The sequence below is a fragment of the Ammodytes marinus genome, assembly GCF_949987685.1.
Source record: "Ammodytes marinus genome assembly, chromosome: 14".
NCBI classification, from domain to species: domain Eukaryota; kingdom Metazoa; phylum Chordata; class Actinopteri; order Uranoscopiformes; family Ammodytidae; genus Ammodytes; species Ammodytes marinus.
Genome location: NC_137218.1, coordinates 2039343 through 2059111, shown reverse-complemented (window position 1 = coordinate 2059111; position 19769 = coordinate 2039343). Strand labels below are relative to the sequence as shown.

General features: G+C 42.3%; 3 protein-coding genes across 3 annotated transcripts; 2 read left to right on the top strand and 1 right to left on the bottom strand.

Moving 5' to 3' along the window:
• Positions 1–5117: 5117 nt before the first annotated feature.
• On the top strand, positions 5118–6062 carry LOC307260703 (olfactory receptor 8G17-like; the record flags this gene model as incomplete). The annotated part of the gene is made up of 1 exon (XM_080040996.1): positions 5118–6062. One exon carries the CDS (start codon positions 5118–5120, stop codon positions 6060–6062), a length of 945 nt encoding a protein of 314 aa, XP_079897122.1.
• Positions 6063–13682: 7620 nt separating this feature from the next.
• LOC307260581 (olfactory receptor 52N5-like) lies at positions 13683–14627 on the top strand (the record flags this gene model as incomplete). Its single annotated transcript, XM_080040854.1, has 1 exon — positions 13683–14627. Exon 1 carries the CDS (start codon positions 13689–13691, stop codon positions 14625–14627), a length of 939 nt encoding a protein of 312 aa, XP_079896980.1. The 5' UTR covers positions 13683–13688.
• A 1609-nt stretch (positions 14628–16236) lies between these two features.
• LOC307260580 (olfactory receptor 52K1-like) lies at positions 16237–19673 on the bottom strand (the record flags this gene model as incomplete). Its single annotated transcript, XM_080040853.1, has 2 exons — positions 16237–16289; positions 18719–19673. The coding sequence occupies 2 exons, from the start codon at positions 19671–19673 to the stop codon at positions 16237–16239; spliced, it is 1008 nt and encodes a 335-aa protein (XP_079896979.1).
• Positions 19674–19769: the final 96 nt, after the last annotated feature.

The window sequence follows — 19769 nt, the reverse complement described above, 5'->3', positions numbered from 1 at the left end:
TAATGTATATTTTAGATTTTTAAATCAGTAGTCAGGAAGCTGAAAACCCATTATGGATCAATAATTTAGAGAAGGGGTGAGATTAAATATGTTTTTTTTCTTCTCACCCCTTTTCGAACGGGTAAAACAACTGTTAGACAGTTTATTTTCATTTGTGGTTTTCATTGTTTGTAAATATTACTTTTTCTCAGCTGAGCTAAGGGTCTAAGGACAGGGTGTCATATTGTATGGAATGTAAAGCCCACTGAGGCAAATGTCTATTTGTGATATTGGGCTATACAAAAAAAACTGATTTGATTTGATTTGATTTAATTCATTGTAACTGTTACATTTTTTTCGTTGTTTATTATTGCTTATTTTTACTTTTTCTTCACTCGTTCGAAATAAAAACAGTTTCAATTCAATTCAAGTCAAAAGTCCAACAAGCAGAATATACACAGTATTAGGACAGTGAAAAGCTTTGTTGATAAGAAAACGTTGAACACAGCCCATGGCAGCAACAAACATGACTCTGTATATTGTTTAACCTTCCTGATCCTTGATTCAGTCAATGAATAAATACTGACTTGTTTGTGTCATTACAGTTTGACTTTTTTGTTCTTCTTTGTCTTTTAATGCATTTTGAAACGATGTGGGGTACTTTCAGAATGGATTAATTTGAAGAAATATGATGGAAGGTTTTGGGGGGCATGTATTGATGTAGAAATAAGTTTTGATTATCACACACACATACATTCCTACCTTGCCAACAGTGGACCATCGGTCTGTAATGACCAAGTATGGATCTCTGTTTCTGGTCATTAAAAAAAGGTTTTCATTACCAATAACTAAAATGAGAATTACCTCTTAATCTTATTTTTTGGCATTATCAAGCTTTTTTTGATAGAACAGAGTTGAAATGGGGAGACAGAGAGAGAGAGGGGGGATGACATGCAGTAAAGGTCCATGGGTCGGATTTGAACCCATGTTAAAGTTAAAAACCATGTCAGGACACTTTCAGTTGATCTGAAAAAATCATGTTATGGATCAGTCCTGCAGCTGCCCTTTTAGCTGAAGTGCCCTTTTTTAAATCTTTATTCAAACCATTATTTTTTATCTGAAGGGGACACATCCTCATCTTTAGCCCCTAAGGTCACATCAGAGGGACATTTGAGCCACTGTGTATTTGCATTTCACCTAAGGTAAACTGGAAAATAAAATACTTTTTCACCGATAATGTATTAATAGACAAATACCGATATTCTATATTATTTATATCACATCATGTCTATATTTATTATGTGTGTTGTATATGGACCATGAGTCTGCCAATAAAGTACTACTACTACATATAATAATGATATCACTGAATAAAGTTTCTTTAGTCCTAACACTGAATCCTTACAAAAAACATGTTTTCCCAGTGTAGTCTGAATATGCACAAATGTATTCAACCCGATATCTGGCTGAGGGCTATAGCCAAGCACGGGCCTCCCATTTGTTTACATAGAGGAGGTGCCCTTCTTTCATTTTTCGCCCCTGCCCCTTAAAGGGTCTGGGCAAGCCACTGTTACACATGTAAATGTAAATCAGTTGGCCTTATGTTGGCCTGTAGCAGTTATTTCACCATTAGCTATCCTTCATCATTTTGCACTATCTAGTAGATTCCACATTCAAGGGAAATATTTCAGTTGCTTCTATTATACACTACTGGTCCAAAGTGTTGGAACAGCCTTTCTTCCAGTTTGAAATTGATAACAGACAACATTTAGGTTGTACGTTTCTCGCACTGACACACACACACACACACACACATACACACCAGGGATGGAAATTAACTTTTTTGCCTACCAGCCACTGTGGCAGGTAGATTTAAAAATCTACCAGCCACTCATCTTTTTTACCAGACACTTTTTATACGCAATATCTTTTTTAATATATGCGTTAATGTTAAACAATACAATAGTAAGAATAGCTAATGAAAGTGTTTTTCATACAAATGTTTTCCATCAGAAGTCATTTGTACTGTAAGTAGGTGCTACCAAGGAACTGAGTTGCAAATTAAATGGTACACTCTTACTATATGATACACAATACACGCCATCTTTATTTCAAAACATTGTATAATTGAACTCCATATATACTCTGGGTTCAATGCAACTTTTTTTCCCAACTGGCCCGCTTGGCCAATAGATCCGAGTTTTACTGGCCCCTTGTATATTTTCACTGGCCCTGCAGACACCTTTTTTTCATCATTTAGTCAATAATTATAATACAGTATTGAAGTTACCTTTAGATTTCTTTTTTCTTTTTAGTTAATGATATGAAATGTTGATATTGTTTATCACTTTCTCCATATGCATTAGGAATGTGAATGTGTCGACACATTGACCGGTTTTCCACTTGCGCTCAAGTCGAATTTAAAAATAGAAATCTGAAAATCAGGGAGTTATGCCGTTTTATTAATGGGAGATGTCACCGTGTCACGTCTGGTCGTGAGCGCGCTGCAGGAGCGTCACTTCTGCAAGGTGCGTGCATGAAGTAATCAGCTACACATAAGAGTCCGGTGTGGGACCATTTTTTCACTGTTGATAAAAAACAGTGCAGTGCAAAAGATGCAGCATAATGTTAAACGCTCGTCTGAGACTATGACGTTAAATCATCTAGAAACACACGATGCCTTCGTCCGAGCAAAGCAGCGTTTCACCGTGAGATCACTAGTGAGTGCGCGAGCCACCGCACGGGGAAGAACTCTGTGGTTTGAGGCTCAAATAATAACCGGGGATATTCTCACCGTTAGCGATATCGATGGGAAAGGCTTCCCTGTTTGTATGCGATCTGATTGTATGTCTCGAGCCTTAAATACAAAGCCATGTCGACAAACTGACTGCGCGACTCAAGGGACTGTATGTGAGCCGAATCCCTCCGTTAGTTTCTGTTTCAGCCGACACAATTAAAATCACCTCTAAGCACGGACAGCGTTTAAATAAAGCATCTCATTTGTATTACCATTAGGGCTTTGATGCAAATACTGTAACAACGGCGGCAGCTCTGCTGCTTAAAGGAAAAGCGCAGTTTTCACTTTATTTTCAGCACCTCAACCTCTGCTGTGGGAAGAAAAAAAGGGGGCAAAGTAAGTCGATTGATTTGTCGACTTATGCCTCCACACGTTAACTCGCAGATAGTATTTCCTAGCGGAGCGGATCGCGCCGTAGTTCAGTTCGACTAGAAAGGCAAAAAGAAACTGTTGAACTGTGTAGCACCCTGTCATCATGTTCATGACGAATGTATTAAATATGCAAATTAGATCGGACCTGACTGGAAAGTATTACCCGACACAGTGGCGGGTGAAGTGACACAATTTACACGCCAGCACGCAAATCTACCCGCATTTGGCGTGTGGCGGGTGTTAATTTCCATCCCTGATACACACACACACACACACACACACACACACACACACACACACACACACACACACACACACACACACAATGGAACATAGGAAAGAGGTAAACTTAACTGTGTTTAAAGAAAAGTTTAGTTTTCCAAAAATGTCAAAATAATATAAATATATAACACTTAAAACAATTTGAAAACACAAATAAAAAATCCAAAGTGACAACCCTGAAACCCATCTGTTCACCATGGCCTTTGTACTATAACTCAGGGGTTCCTGAACCTTTTACCTCCCAAATACCACCATATGGCATTATGTTATCCCACTGTGGCAATGTCAGTTATAAACATTCCATAATCTCTGTCTTAATATTCAACAGTAATAAGTAACTTGTAAGCTCACGAATCCAAATGTGTACGTCTGTTTGCTTCAGTAGTCACATGAATGCATCCGGCACAATATTTCAAAGGTTTTGATGCAGCAATTATGTATGTAGACTAGAGTTGAAGGTGTGCGAGTGAGAACGAGTTGAAAACTTTTTGCTCCTTTCGTTTCAGCTGTCCTCCACTCTTGCGATGATTTCCACCACTCTAGTTCTGAACATTCCATATCAGTTTCCCATTCATTTTCCCATGGGGAATTCCCATTTGATTCCATATACATTTAAAAATTAGGATGAGCACATCCCCAGCAATCACCCTGATTAGATGTATTTAAAAGATTTAAGATGTTTGATATCAATGCAGCAAAAATAATCATAAAAACCTTTGCTTGAGTTTGAGGCCTATGACGGTGGTGGTTACTAAGAGAGATGACTTGTCAACATGTGACGTTGCAGCCAAGGGCCACTACAGCACTGAATAAATACAACAGACTAATGTTTCCAGGTGGCTCATAGTGCAGCAGGCAACACTAACACCTCTGCAGCTGTATGTACATTTGTGTGAGTATAACTTTGCAATGTGGGCTTTATATTTTTAAATGTTTTACTCCTTTGCTTGAGAATTTTACAGAGTTCAATCTCCTCTTAAAATGTCAAATATAAAACCCTCTGCCATGACGAAAAGCTAAGAAGCCTTTACATTTAAATTCACTATTCAATCTGTTTGAAAGCTTTGTTCTCAATTACAGCAACTTTCTTAAAAGTGTCTTTATTAGTCTGTATTTCTGATTTCTCATAACACGTGGACAGAGATGAGCTTTATTTTAATTTTCCAAATTGTACATCTTTATGCCTCACTGAATGGAAATGATTGGGATCACTAAATGTATGCTACTGGTCAGACGTTTAAGAACACTTCCATTTTCTCCAGTTGTATTTTCCAGTGAAGGAACAGTTAGAGAAATACTTTAAATATTTGAGCGCTGAACTTTTTCTGATTTGCTTTGCTGAAATATCATCTGAACTCACAGCTCACTTTTGTCTGTTTGCATTTGCAGAAACAATTATCATTTGTTGCAATTGATTTATAACATGTACCTGCCTTTTCCTACATCAATTTTTATGGAGGTGTTCAAACCACAGACAGGTATATCCGGTTATATCTAGGAATGTTTATGTTTGATTGTACAGTCAGTGCTATCTAAGATGATGTGGAGACATTACTTGTGAAGTTGTGACATTAAAAAAATATTTTTTTTAGGGGAGATATATAACTATGGTCCAACAAGAGATACACATGTAGAACTGTATACAACAATAACGGTGTAATTTACAACATCCCTTTATTCTTTCAGGATGATGGAGAACTACACCTACAACAGCTTCACACTCCAGCTGGAGGGGTTAAATGTACCTGACAACTTTCTATACCCTGCGTTTCTCTTCTTCCTTTTCTCCTATATGTTTATAATGGTTGCAAATGTGGGCATTACTGTTCTGGTTTTCATTGACAAGAGCCTTCATCAGCCTATGTATTTGCTTTTTTGTAACCTGCCCTTTAATGACATAATTGGGAATTCTATCACGGTGCCCCGTTTGCTCTTGGACATGCTGCGTCCCCCCTCTGATCGCCTCATCAATTACTATGAATGTGTTGCTCAAGCTTTTACCACTCACATGTTTGGCACAACCTCCCACACTGTGCTCATGATTATGGCGTTTGACAGATATGTGGCCATCTGCAATCCTCTGCGCTATGCTGCCATAATGACCAATAAGATGGTTATAAAGCTGACAGTTTCTGCCTGGGGAGTGGCCTTTGTTTTGGTCGGGATTCTTCTAGGTTTGACCACGAGACTAAACCGATGTAGGACTATGATCATGAATCCATTCTGTGACAATGCCTCTTTGTTTAAGCTCTCCTGTGAGAGTGTGTTCATTAACAATGTCTACGGCCTCACTTTCACTGTGGTGCTGTTCACAGCTTCTATAGGCAGCATTGTTCTCACCTATACCAATATTACAGTAGTCTGTCTGACCAGTAATAACAAGTCTTTGAACAGTAAAGCCTTGAAGACCTGCAGCACTCACCTCTTCATATATCTTATTATGCTGTTTAGTGGAATGATTGTCATTTTCCTGCATCGTTTCCCTGAACTCTCAAACTACAGAAAACTCTCAGCCATTCTGTTTCACGTCATCCCCGGCAGCCTCAACCCAATAATTTATGGCGTGCAGTCAAAAGAGATACGCAAAGTCTTGTCAAAGTTGTTTGAGCACAAGAAAATATTGCCATCATAATTGAGAGAATTAACGAGTTTTATTTGTAAGATTATCAATATAAATTATATGAACTATGATACCTAACTGTATTCCAGGATCTAGTGGTGTTTGTTCCTTCTTAGTAAGAGTAGGTATATCTATTAGAAATGCTTATAACAATGGGACTCTTTTTTTAGAAAACACATGCCAAGGTTTCACAAGCACATCCTTCAATTCTGAAGTGTCAACATTTTATCTCATTTGTGCATTGACTGTTAACCTCTTGAATGTCCTACTATCACCGACTTTGGGTTTTTCAAAAATGTGCACATCCCCACCAACACTAAAGCTACAACGGCTGAGTTTGCCCCTGTAATTGTATGCCCCTGTAAAGCACTTTGAATTGCCTTGTGTCTGTATTTGCTCTATAAATAAACTTGCCTTGCTTTGCCTTAAGTATTTTAAGTATATGTTTCATAAGCTGATATAGTCACAATTACACCTATAAAATAAGTGTCAGTGGTGACAAGAAATAAAAAGCTGTTTGTAAGGCCCAATCCCTGCTAATGGACATAGGTGTGCTATTGTTATTTTGACATGTTAAAATGTTAAGACATCGACATTTTACAAATATATGTTCACATGTAAAAATATAATTTTGACATCATTTTTGATTTATAGATATCTATTTAAAATCCAATAATTATTCTTGTTCATTAGAATAACGATTCAAGATAGCACCAATTGAATTTCCACATTATAAAAAAGGATTTTGATTAGAAGACATGTTACATTCTATGTCAGATAAGAATTATATTTATAAAATGTCCAACATAACAACTAACTATTTTGGATTAATATTCAAAAAATTAATATTTTTAGGTACCACAATGTTGTCATTATCTAAATTCTAGTAATTCTAAATTCGTACCAGAATTTATTTTGCAGAGAAATAAGTTGACATATTTCAATGGAAAGGTTAGCCATTGAACGGGTATACAGTGGCTTGCAAAAGTATTCAAATCCCTTGAACTTTTCCACATTTGTAACAACCACACACGTAAATTAATTTTATTGGGATGGGATTTTATCAAGCCCCACTAGGGGCAGGTTCTATTTCATCCTTACTGACCGCCAGAGGCGGTGCATTAAGCACTGGATATATCCATCTAGCGCATGCGCAGTTCGAGTACCTATATCAAAATAGTCACCTGTGACCCTCGTGACACCGGAAGGGCTATATAGCCCGGTGTCTACAGAGGATCTGTTCCTTTCATCTTCTCGCGATGCAGTAGAGTACCGCGTGCGGACGATTGTTCGTGGCTAACTGCTACCGTTTTGTCTTTTTTCGTAAAAAAAAAAAAAAAAGAGAGAATCTATTTTCAGTTGATTTCCAGTGAAGACAGCGCCCTCGCGTCCTCTCCTGGTAACACTGCTGTGTATCTCTTTTCAGTCACTTACTGGTGAAGGCTGCGCTCTCGCGTCCGCTCCTGGTAACACTGCTGCATATTTGAGTTCAGTCACTTCTACTACGCTACTGGTAACACTGTACAGCGCTTAGCGTGTCCGCTCCCTTCCGGCGCTTGTAGCTATTATTATAGCTTCCCTGTTTGCTAATAGAAGCAGCTCGGTTGTTACCACATTTTTTTAGTAACTATTTTTGTAAAAAAAAAAAAAAAAAAGAGGATCGTTCAGTGTATCTCTTTTTCAGTCACTCTCCAGTGAAGGCAGCGCTCTCGCGTCTTCTCCCGGTAGTACTGCAGAGTGGTTTTTCGGAATCCACCCTTTGTATTGATTATGATATAACTTTTTAAGTGTACAGTTATGAAATGCTTAACTTAAAGGTTAACACTTACTGTTAACACGACACTGCTGTGTATTCTGTTCAGTCACTTATCGGTGAAGGCTGCGCTCTCGCGTCCTCTCCCGGTAACACTGTCATGTGTTTTTTGAGTAAGTACCTTACTGGTGAAGGCAGTGCTCGATTCTGCTGATGGCTCATGTGTGTGGTGCCTGTGTGGCCCTCCTAGAGCCTGACGATGGCCATGATCGCTGCCCCTCGTGTCTCGGCTTTGAGCATTTGCGGGAGGGCCTTACGGAGAGGGCCTGCATGAACTGCGGCTCCATGCCCTTGGCACTCAGGGTGGCTAGACTGGCAGCGGCGGAGCGTCCGACGGCTGTCGACCTTCCCTCAATGGCACCACTTCCTTCGGCCCGGCCGGTCTTGGCGTCGGGGTAGAGCAGTGCCTCCCCCTCCCCCCCCCCCCCCCAGGAAAAGGGCTAGGAACGAACTAGCATCCAAGGTGGATCGCTTGTCGTCAGACATGGTGAGAACACAGGAGCTCCTCCTGACCCTGCAACCTGGGGCGGTAGCCGTGCGGCTCTGGCTCGCATGGGGTTCGATGCTCCTCAGGCAGGAGTGGCTCAGCCTATCGCCTTTTTCAGGTTCAGCCCTGCCACAGCCTCTTTCTCTGTCCCTCCTTCGGAGGAGTACTTAAAGGAGCTACACGTGTGCTGGAAGGATGCCAGCCGGAGCGGGCTGCCCAAGCTTGGGAGACCAGCCAGCAGCTTTCGGGTCTTCGCAAGAGTGTGTCCACTCCTGGCAGGCCTAGGGACTCCTCGGCTGCCCCCCAGAGCCACTCTCAGGCACGTTCTCATCCAGCGAGAGACGATGGCCTACGCAAGTCTCAGCGGCCCGCCCAGCAGCCTACTGATAACTTTCGTGCCCCCGCCTGCCCGTCCTCTGGGCAGCCTCGGGCCTTAGAACCTCACCGGTACACCCCCCCCCCCCCCTCCCAGAGCCCACAGAGGCCTGGGGGCCAGGTGCTCGGGCATCAGGGCCGGCCGCTGGCTGTTTTTCCCAGCAGCAGCGTAGTTTCTGGGCTATATTACTATAGACCCCTGGGTGGTTTCCACCTTTACCCGGGGGTAGGAATTGCAGCTCTGAAGCCAGCCACAAGCCTTTGGCCGGGTCGGAATGACAGACCCTCAGTGATGCTTCACTGCAGACTTTGCAATATGACTAAGGGGCTAGGCAGGGTGAGGTCAACCGATACGTTGGCGCCGCGGGGGTTGGCTGGCGCAGTCCCCCCAGTCGGAGGTGTGTCAACAGACCCTCCGTTCTCTTCCAGTCGGCCCAGGCCAGACGTTGGGCCAGCTGCACCTCAGGCCCCAGAGCGAAATGGTACCTGTGTGGTACCCCATGCCGATAGCTTCAGCTACGTTCAGGTGGACAAGCAATGGGCCAGCGCTTCTCAGCGCATTTTGACCAGCACCGTAACAGGTACGGCCCTACAGTCCGCATTTGAGGCGCCAGGGGGTCTGGCGCGCAGCCTCCGCCCCCCCAGGTCCCCTAAGGGCGCTAATCGATGCTCGATAGGGTCTACCCAACCTATTTTCTGGTACCAAAGAAGGAGGGCGGGTTCGCCCCATTCTGGACTTGAGAGGGCTGAATCAGTTCCTCAATGTTCTTCCCTTCCACATTCTGCGTGTTGCAGATGTCTTCCAGGCTATCGCTCAGGCGGACTGGTTTGTGTCATTAGACCTGAAGGATGCTTCTTTCACGTCCCTACTGCCCGGGGGCACAGGGGGTCCTCCCCCTTTGCATTTCTGGGCAAGGTGTACCAGTTCAGGGCTCTTCCGTTTGGGCCGTCCCTGCCTCTGCGTATATTAAGTGGCAGCAGCCCTGTCACCATTACAGAGACACAGGCAGAGGAGGCTCAGGGTACCTCAGCAGTGTCCCCCCTTCTCTGTCTCGATGTAGACAGAGGGCATATCTGTCGGCGGGCGTGCCCATGGGCGCCATTCCATTCCGCCGGGAGATGGTCACAACAGACGCTTGTCTCTCAACTGTTAGAGCCACCGTCTGTATTGGTAATTAGCAGCAGGGTTCACACTGAATCTATTTTCTTCCATTCAGTCACTTACTGGTGAAGGCAGCGGTCTCGCGCCCTCTCCTGGTAACACTGCTATGTGTTCCACTCAGTACAGTGCTAAGCTACTTTGTTGTTGAGGCAGCACCTCAGCTCCCCTCCAGCATTCGTAGCTGCTAATTATAGCTTTTTTGTTTGTGGATAGAAGCAGCTAAGCTGTGTTCTAGGTTACCACATTTGTTTGGTAACTCTTTCTTTTAAAAAGAAAAGGGAAGGGTGCTTTTCCATTCAGTCACTTACCGGTGAAGACAGTGCTCTCCCGGTAACACTGCCGTGTTGGTCTGCTGCTCAGGCTGTGCTGCAGCTCGCCTGGGCACCCCACTGACAGGAGGGACCTCCTGTCACAGCTGGGGGGTCAGATCTGGCATCCTGACCCATGTCGCCTTTAGCTCTGGGCTTGGCCACTACAGGGCCCGACTCACTGCTGAGTGATTGCACCTTCAGGGTTACTGTCCTGAATGCCAGGGCAGCATCAACCAGGAGGCAGTTTGGGAACAGGTGGAAACTGTTCTCCAATTGGTGTGCAGCTAGAGCTGTGGACCCAGTGCGCTGTGTCCCCTGTTCTGGAGTTCTGCAGCCCCTCCTGGATAGTAGCTGCTCTCACTCCACCTTGGGAGTTGAGGTGGCTATTATCTGCTCCCCTACACGAGGGGGTTGATGGTGCCACGGTAGGATGCCACAGGTTAGGGTCTCTCTTTCATTGAGGGGCTTTGAGGCTGCGTCCCGCTAGGGCCCCGAGGGCTCTGGCATGGGACCTCCCGCTGGTCCTGGAGCCCTTGTTACCTCCCTCTAAGCCTTCGTTCCAGAGGAGGTCGAGGTGGCTGTCCATGAGGGATGCAATTTCACTCACCTTAGCCCCTGCAAAGCAGGTCAGGGAGTTGCATGCCCTATCTGCAAGCACTTTGAGTGGCCTTGTGTTTGAATTGTGCTATATAAATAGCCTTGCCTTGCCTTGCCTTGCCTTGCCTTGCCTTGCCTTGCCTTGCCTTGCCTTGCCTTGCCTTGCCTTGCCTTGCTAGCCTAGCCTAGCCTTGCCTTGCCTAGCCTAGCCTAGCCTATCTGGGAACGGTACATGCCGGAGGTGTAACTCTGGCTCATGTATCACCCTGTGGCCGAAGGCTGCGTTCCCGCGAAGTCGCTTCCACGCAGCCACCTTAGCCAGCACATCCAGCTGGCACGCTTGCCCCGCCCACCCAGCTGAGGAGGGCAGGTCTGAGCTGCTGTGCCCGATGCGGGCTCTTTGGGCTTATATTTCTGCTACCACCTGTATTCGTCAGTTGGAGCAGCTCTTTGTTTGCTATTGTGGCCCTAACAAGGGTCAGGCTCTAAACAAAGCAGGGGCTGTCCCACTGGATTGTTCATACCATTGCACATGTCCATGGGACCAGTGGACGCCCCCCGCCATCCATTCAACCAGGAGTGTCTCAGCATCATGGGCTGCCCTGAGAGGGCTGCCCCTGAGGACCATCTGTGCCAAGGCATCGCCTAGCACATTTTCCAGGTTTTCAACGTTGCCATTCCCCATCCAATGGGGGTGGTCCTATGCCAAGCTCTGCTGTCTCCAACCAGTGAGCTGATTGCTTGGATTCTTCGTGACGTTGTTGGTATTGGCCATCCAGTGCTTAATGCACCGCCTCTGGCGGTCAGTAAGGATGAAATAGAACGCAGAGTTACGTATGTAACTCCGGTTCTATGAATCCTGGATGACCGCCAGAGTAACAGGTCACTCAGAAGTCTCGTGGTTCGCGAGAAGATTCTGGGAACAGATCCTCTGTAGACACCGGGCTATATAGCCCTTCCGGTGTCACGAGGGTCACAGGTGACTATTTTGATATTGGTACTCGAACTGCGCATGCGCTAGATGGGATATATCCAGTGCTTAATGCACCGCCTCTGGCGGTCATCCAGGATTCATAGAACCGGAGTTACATACGTAACTCTGCGTTTCAAAACGATGCAATTTAAGGAAAAAAACATTCTAGTTTGTAAGTCTAGGTCATATCTCCATGACAACACTGAGGGGGGTGAATTGTTTTCCAGCAGGCTAGTTTTTCTTCTTTTTGAGGTAAAATGTCTGAATAATTAGGGGCGCGGTCTCTTGAGTGACAGCCAGGGCCATGTGCAACGATGCGACACCTCTAAAATAACACATCGACGTCGACTTTAGGAAAACCTAAGCCGCCCATTGGTGAGTAAATTATAGAACGCAAGTGGGCTTAAGCGAGAGCAGCCGTGCAACAGTGCGACACCGCTAGAATAACACAGTGACGGTGAAAAACTAAGTCGCCGACTGGCGTGCAATTCAAGCAAAGGTGGAAAGGTGAGGTTAGCTGCCGCGCTAGCCAAAGGCTACACACTTTACTCACCCTTTACCGCAGCCAAAATCAAAACACATAGCAAGTCACAGCCTCTGGTGGACAACGTGGAACGTACCGATAGACCAACCCTTGTGTTACAAGGCTACAAACAACTAGCCTGGTTCTACCTGACCATTGTACTTCATTTCATTTGTACAGAAGGTCTGGAATCGCTCAATTGACAAACGTTAACTCACTTGAAGGCGGGTGTCTGTTGAAGTTTAAAACTATTGGATCCACCCTGTCCCACTCTGGATCTGCCAACCAATCGCATAACGTTATGTCATGCACTGGCTTCTGACTACAACTGAAACTAATACACAACCTCAACGTCATTGTTCTCAGCCACTCCCTCTGTTCATTGATTGGACCGGTAAAAGAGAAAACCCGCGAATATACCGCGGACCCAGACTGACTACTGAAGGGAAATGAAAATTGAGCAGAAGTAGGTAGGCGGGCAGTGCCAGGCTAACAAGCAACAAGCCAAATAGGTATGATGCAACAGACAATGTTTTCCTGCTCGTCCGCTACCGCGAGAAGATGGGAGGTGCAGTTTCCAGACTTCAGGAATATATTGACATTCTCGGGTCACCTAGTTTGTCTCAGTATTCATTCTTAAATTTGTTTGTTGCCGATATCATTAAAAATATTACATTCATGTCAGATATTGACCAACTGAGCTTCTTTATAAAGAATAAAAAATAAAAAAAGATTCATGTCTGATCTTTGTCAAATTGACCATATTCATCTAGGATATGTTGCAGGAAAAACGACACGTTGTCCAAATGGACAAAATACAATTTTCCAATAATGTCAACCAAATTACCACATTCATTTCGGGTAGGACAGAGAAATGACATATATTTTTGGAATATATTGCCCATATAACCCTTTCAGGATATTCACACATAATAACATTTCCGAACATCTGACCCATAATCCAAAATGCCATAATAATTTAAGATATTTCGATCAAATAAACATTTACGCTGCCCAAAGTGGCATACTAGTTTTGGGAAAGGGAGTGCTGTAACCACTACACAACTAGTGCCCCGTAGGAGTTTAACAGCAACAAACATTTACTTTTTCTCTATGAACTAAAAGGTGTATGTTGGAGCTTGTTGACAGTGGCATTGCTTCATGTTACATCACAATTCCGTCTGGGGTAATGACTTTTTGTATCCCACAAGAGAAAGTTATGTGTATAAGACAGCAGAGGAGACCTTGTTTTGAGCTGGTGGACGAGGGAGATCAGCAAAGAGAAGGCTGTTTGAGACGATCAAAGTAATGAATGCTTTCTATAACAAATTGTTTCTTTTCTAGGGGAGATAACATCATACGTGGCATTAACAACATACTTTTATTCTTTCAGGTTGATGGAAAACTACACCTACAACAGCTTCACACTCCAACTGGAGGGGTTAAATGTCTCTGAAAACTTTTTATACCCTACATTTCTCTTTTTCCTTTTCTCCTACATGTTTATAATGGTTGCAAATGTAGGAATTACTGTTCTGATTTTTATTGACAAGAGCCTTCATCAGCCTATGTATCTCCTTTTTTGCAACCTGCCCTTTAATGATATACTTGGGAATTCTCTTTTGGTGCCACGTTTGCTCATAGACATGATGCGTCCCCCCTCTGAGCGCCTCATCAATTATTATGAATGTGTTGGTCAAGCTTTTACGTCTCACATGTTTGGAACATGCTCTAACACTGTGCTCATGATTATGGCGTTTGACAGATATGTGGCCATCTGCAATCCTCTGCGCTATGCTGCCATAATGACTAATAAGATGGTTATAAAGTTGACGGCTTCTGCCTGGGGAGCGGCCTTTGTTTTGGTCTCGATCCTTCTGGGTTTGACCATAAGACTAAACCGATGTAGAACTATGATCTTCAGTCCTTACTGTGAAAATGCCTCATTGTTCAAGCTCTCCTGTGAGAGTGTGGTCATTAACAATATCTACGGCCTCACTTTCACTGTGGTGCTGTTCACAGCTTCTATAGGCAGCATTGTTCTCACATATACCAAGATTACAGTACTCTGTCTGACCAGTAATAGCAAGTCTTTGAACAGTAAAGCCTTGAAGACCTGCAGCACTCACCTGTTGGTGTTTCTGATCATGGTGTTTTTTGGAATAGCTAATATTGCTCTTCATCGCTTTCCACAATACTCTTTCTACAGAAAACTCTGCAGCGTTTTGTTCCATATTGTCCCCGGCAGCCTCAACCCTATTATTTATGGCTTGCAGTCAAAAGAGATACGAAAGTTCCTTTCAAAATCTTTTAAATCCATAAAAACCTTTCCATAATTGTAAAGTTAAATTTGACGCTGTTGTATCGTAAACATATGCTTAACATCTCGGTAATAAGTAAGTTATGTTCTAAAAACAATGATGTGAAATTTTTATGTTCTACAACACTCATGTGTAATCATATAATTTCTCAAAAGGAAACTCCACACAGGCAGCCCTGTTATTGTTTTGAGTTGAGAATTGCTTGAGGGATTGTGTACCAAACATTGACAGACTCATAAACTTGTTTAATTTGAAATGATGAAGTTCCTTATACGTCTTTGTTCAGAATTTTTCTTTCTTTCACTCAACAAAGTTGAATGTTGTATTTTGAATCAATTTATCAGAAAAATAAATCACAATTTATCCTTCAAATTTGCATGCCTTTCTTGGTGAATCTAAATAGTTTATATGATAATTCTTCTGTATATCTCAAGGTTTAGTATAGTTTCTATGGGATATCACATATATTATGTTTTTAGTTTGTGTTGTTTTACAGTTTCCATTGTCTCCCAGTCTCTGGAACTCTCTACCACAATCAATCCACTACACTGGCCTACCCCCCCCCCCCTTCAAACTGGCATACTCTTGTGTAATTCTTGGTATTTTATCATTATTCTATTAGTCTGTCATTGTTTTTATTGTTGTATTAATGTTTGCTCTGTTTGACTGTTGTACGTGTAAGGTGTCCTTGAGTGGCCAGAAAGGCACCCATAAATAAAATGCTTTATTAGTTGTAGTACTGTGACACAAGGCCTGATTTTTTTCCTGTGTGTCCTGACATTATTTTAGAATGCCCATCAACTGAAATCAAAGTGTAAATATACTTGGTTGGTCAATTGAAGAACATATTTAGGAATAATCTATCATCCTGACAATGTCCAATAGTGCAATTTTTTTTAGCTTTTTTTAAAATGCTTTTCTAATTACGTGTAATAGTGCTCACTTTAAATTGACTTATTTTACTGACATTCCATTTTTTGCACCTTGAGTTCAAGTATTCTGTTTATTAAACATATGTACAACAAATCCAATTCATCTCCAACTCACAAAAAAAGATGAAAGAGTAACACCCAAGACAATCTAAGACATAAAAAATACATTAGAGCAAAGAGATGTAATGTGCATAACATTTAAAATGTGGTATAATGCATAATACATCATAGAATCGAATACTGTAATTTAGAGCATTTCCTTTAATGTAGAAATGCCAATTTAAGAAATATTAGTTTGTGAATAATATTCATCAGTTCTGTCCAGAGTATTAATGGGGAGGGTGATGCCATGTTGCTTCTCTGGTCTGAACTAGTATGCTACTTTGCGCAGCATAAATGTTTATTTGATCAACATATCTTAAATTATTATGGGATTTTGGACCACGGATCATATTTTTCGGAAATGGTAATATGGGTGCATATCCTGTAATGGTTATATGAGGCAAAATGTTCCAAAAATATACGTACTATCTGTGTCCTACACAAATCAAATAAATTCAAATCAGTTTTATTTGTATAGCCGAGAATCACAAATTTACATTTGCCTCAGTGGGCTTCACATTGCGTACAATATAACAAACAGTATAACATAATATATATAAAAATTAAAATAGTGTGGATGCAGGAGGACTTCAGATGCTGAGGGGGAACCAGATCCTCACCGTCTCATCTCCACCAGGGAAAACTAGAAGAGGACAGACAAAACCAATGAGCGAACCAAAAAGAACAGTAATATCCCCCCCCCCCCCGAAACACAGCGGCCCGACCGACCCGCTGGTCCGGATGCGCCCGGCCAACAAAGCAAAACCAGAGGCAACAGGCAAAAGGGCACAATGCATCCGCCGCAGCCACCGGCACGCCCAGACCCCAACACAGAAGCCCACAGCGACGACTCAGAGCGGACCACCAGGCAGGGAACAGGGAAAGATGATTAAAAGATCATTAAAACAATTAAAAACAGTTAAAAACTGTTAAAACGCAAGTTGCAAAGGTTACTTTAACCGCTTCGAGACGATGAATTCGCAATTATCCCACAGTGATCAAAAGCAAAGTTAAAAACATCACCCACCACCCATCAGAGCACCAACGACACAATCAGCACCCGATGCCCCCCCCCCCCCCCCCCCGACGGTCTAGAGAGCAATAGCACGCTGCCACAGTAGACGCCTGCGAACACCGCCTGACGACGCCACACCCCCGGCCATCCCCAGCCCCAAGCACACGAGGGACAGCGGCAGGCACACCGCCACCCACATGCCCCACCCCACTAACCAAACACAGCCCACCCAGCCAAGCCCCGCCACCTGCTGCAACCGCACAACGTCCGGGAGTGTGTTCCATAATGAAGGAGCTCAATAGGAGAAGGCCCTTCTTGACTCTGGGGACAGACAGGGGCTCTGCATTCATAGACCGTAATGCCCGTGACAGGGCATACAGTGTACCCAAAATTAATATGGAAATTGTGTTGGTATTTTGGATGACTAGCATAAAAACAACATTTATCCATTCGGGCAACGACTCTTAACATGTTTTTTTCGGCAACATATCCCAAATGAATATGGTCAATTAGATAAAGTATCTGACATGAATCTAAGAATTTTTATGTTATCGGCAACAAACAAAGATTAAAGAAGGAATACTGAGAAGACAGTCTGCCATTGCCAGATTTTTAAATTTTGGAAATCAAGCAAGGACAAGACTTCTAATTGTTTATGATATCGGGGTGAACTCCCTCTGATTATATACCTGTTCAACGGCAAAACTATTCCATTGAGCCATATCAATTTATCTCTCTGCAAAATACATTTCGGTACCAGTTTAGCTGATGGAAAAATTGTTGAATATTAATCCAAAATAGTTTGTTGTTATGTTGGACATGTCATAAATGTAATTCCTATCTGATATAGCATATAACATTTATATATAACTTCTCGTCCTAATCCTTTTTTATAATGTGGAAATTCAATTGGTGCTATCTTGAATCGTTATTCTAATTAACAAGAATAATTATTGGATTATAAATAGATATATGTAAATCAGTTTGTCAAAATGATATTTGAACATGTGAACATATATTTGTAAAATGTCGATGTCTTAACATTTTAACATGTCAAAATAACAATAGCACACCTATGTCCATTAGCAGGGATTGGGCCTTACAAACAGCTTTTTATTTCTTGTCACCACTGACACTTATTTTATAGGTGTAATTAGGATTTTATATCAGCTTATGAAACTAAATACTTAAGGCAGAGCAAGGCAATGTTATTTATAAAGCACAATTCAGACACAAGGCAATTCAAAGTGCTTCACAGGGGCATACAATTACAGGGGCAAACTCACCGTGGTAGCTTTAGTGTTGGTGGGGATGTGCACATTGTTGAAAAACCCAAAGTAGTTGACAGTAGGACTGGAACATCGACTTTAAAGAGGTTGACAGTCAATGCATAAATGTGACAAAATGTTGACGCTTCAGAATTGGAGGATATGTCTGTGAAACGGGGCAGCAAGATAGTGTCCTGACATGTTCTTTAACTTTAACGTGAACGAGTTCAGATAAACAGTTATTTCTCATTTTAGTTTTTGTTAATGAAAAGCTTTTTTTATTGACCAGAAATAGAGATCCACACTTGGTCACTGTAAACCGATAGTCCACTGTTGGTTAGGTAAGAATGTATGTGTGTGTGTGATCATCAAAATGTGTTTTTACATCGATACATCCCCCCCAAAGCCTTCCAACATATTTCTGGAAATTGATCCATTGTGAAAATGCATTCCCTACACCGTTAATAAATTAAATAAATTAAAACACAAACAAGAACAAAAAGTAGTCAAGACACACACAAGTCAGTTCTTATTCAATCACTGAATCAAGGATCAGGAAGGCAAAAATAAATATCCAGAGTCATGTTTGTGGCTGCCATGGGCTCTGTTCCACTTTTTTTTATCAACAAAGCTTTTCACTGTCCTAATACTGTATATGTTCTGCTTGTTGAACTTTTGACTTCTACCTGTAGGTCACAAAATCAAAACACCTTTTGCTGTCAACTTTTGTTTATATATAAATCCAAGTTTAAGTACCTTTAACATTTATTTTTTTAAACGATGGCCAACAATTTTTGGAGTTAAATATTTTAAATAAGAACTTTTGTATCTCTTTTGACTGTACACCATAAATAATGGGGTTGAGGCTTCCAGGGATTATAACCATCATAATGGCACACAGTTTTCTATAGTCTGAGTACTGAGGGAAACGATGCAGGATGATGACAATCAATCCACTTAAAAACATGATCAGATAAACAATCAGGTGAGTGCTGCAGGTCTTCAAGGCTTTACTGTTCAAAGACTTGCTATTACTGGTCAGACAGAGTACTGTAATCTTAGTATAGGTGATAACAATGCTGCCTATAGAAGCTGTAAACAGCACCACTGTGAAAGTGAGGCCGTAGACATTGGTAATGAACGAACTCTCACAGGAAAGCTTAAACAAAGCAGCATTGTCACAGTAAGCACTCGAGATGATAGTTCTACATCGGTTTTGTCTTAAGGTCAAACCTAAAAGAATCCAGACCAAAACAAGAGCCGCTCCCCAAGCAGAAGCCGTCAGCTTTATAACCATCTTGTTGGTCATTATGGCAGCATAGCGCAGAGGATTGCAGATGGCCACAAATCTGTCAAACGCCATAATCATGAGCACAGTGTGGGAACATGTGCCAAACATGTGAGTGATAAAAGCTTGGACCACACATTCATAAAAATTGATGAGGCGCTCAGAGGGGGGACGCATCATGTCTAAAAGCAAACGGGGCAACAAGATGGAGATCCCAAGGATATCGTTAAAGAGCAGGTTGCAAAACAAGAGATACATAGGTTGATGAAGGCTCTTGTCAATGAAAACCAGAACAAAAATGCCCACATTTACAAACAATATAAACAGGTAGGAGAAAAGGAAGAAGAGAAACAAAGGATAGACAAAGTTTTCAGAGACATTTAACCCCTCCAGCTGGAGGGTGAAGCTGTTGTAGGTGTAGTTTTCCATCGACCTGAAAAAAAAAACAATCTTCATCAAGGTATCAGAGAATATTTTCTAGAGACAGCACTGATTGCACAATGAAATAAAACAGAAACCTTCAGCCTTTCACAGATATTACCGGATATACTT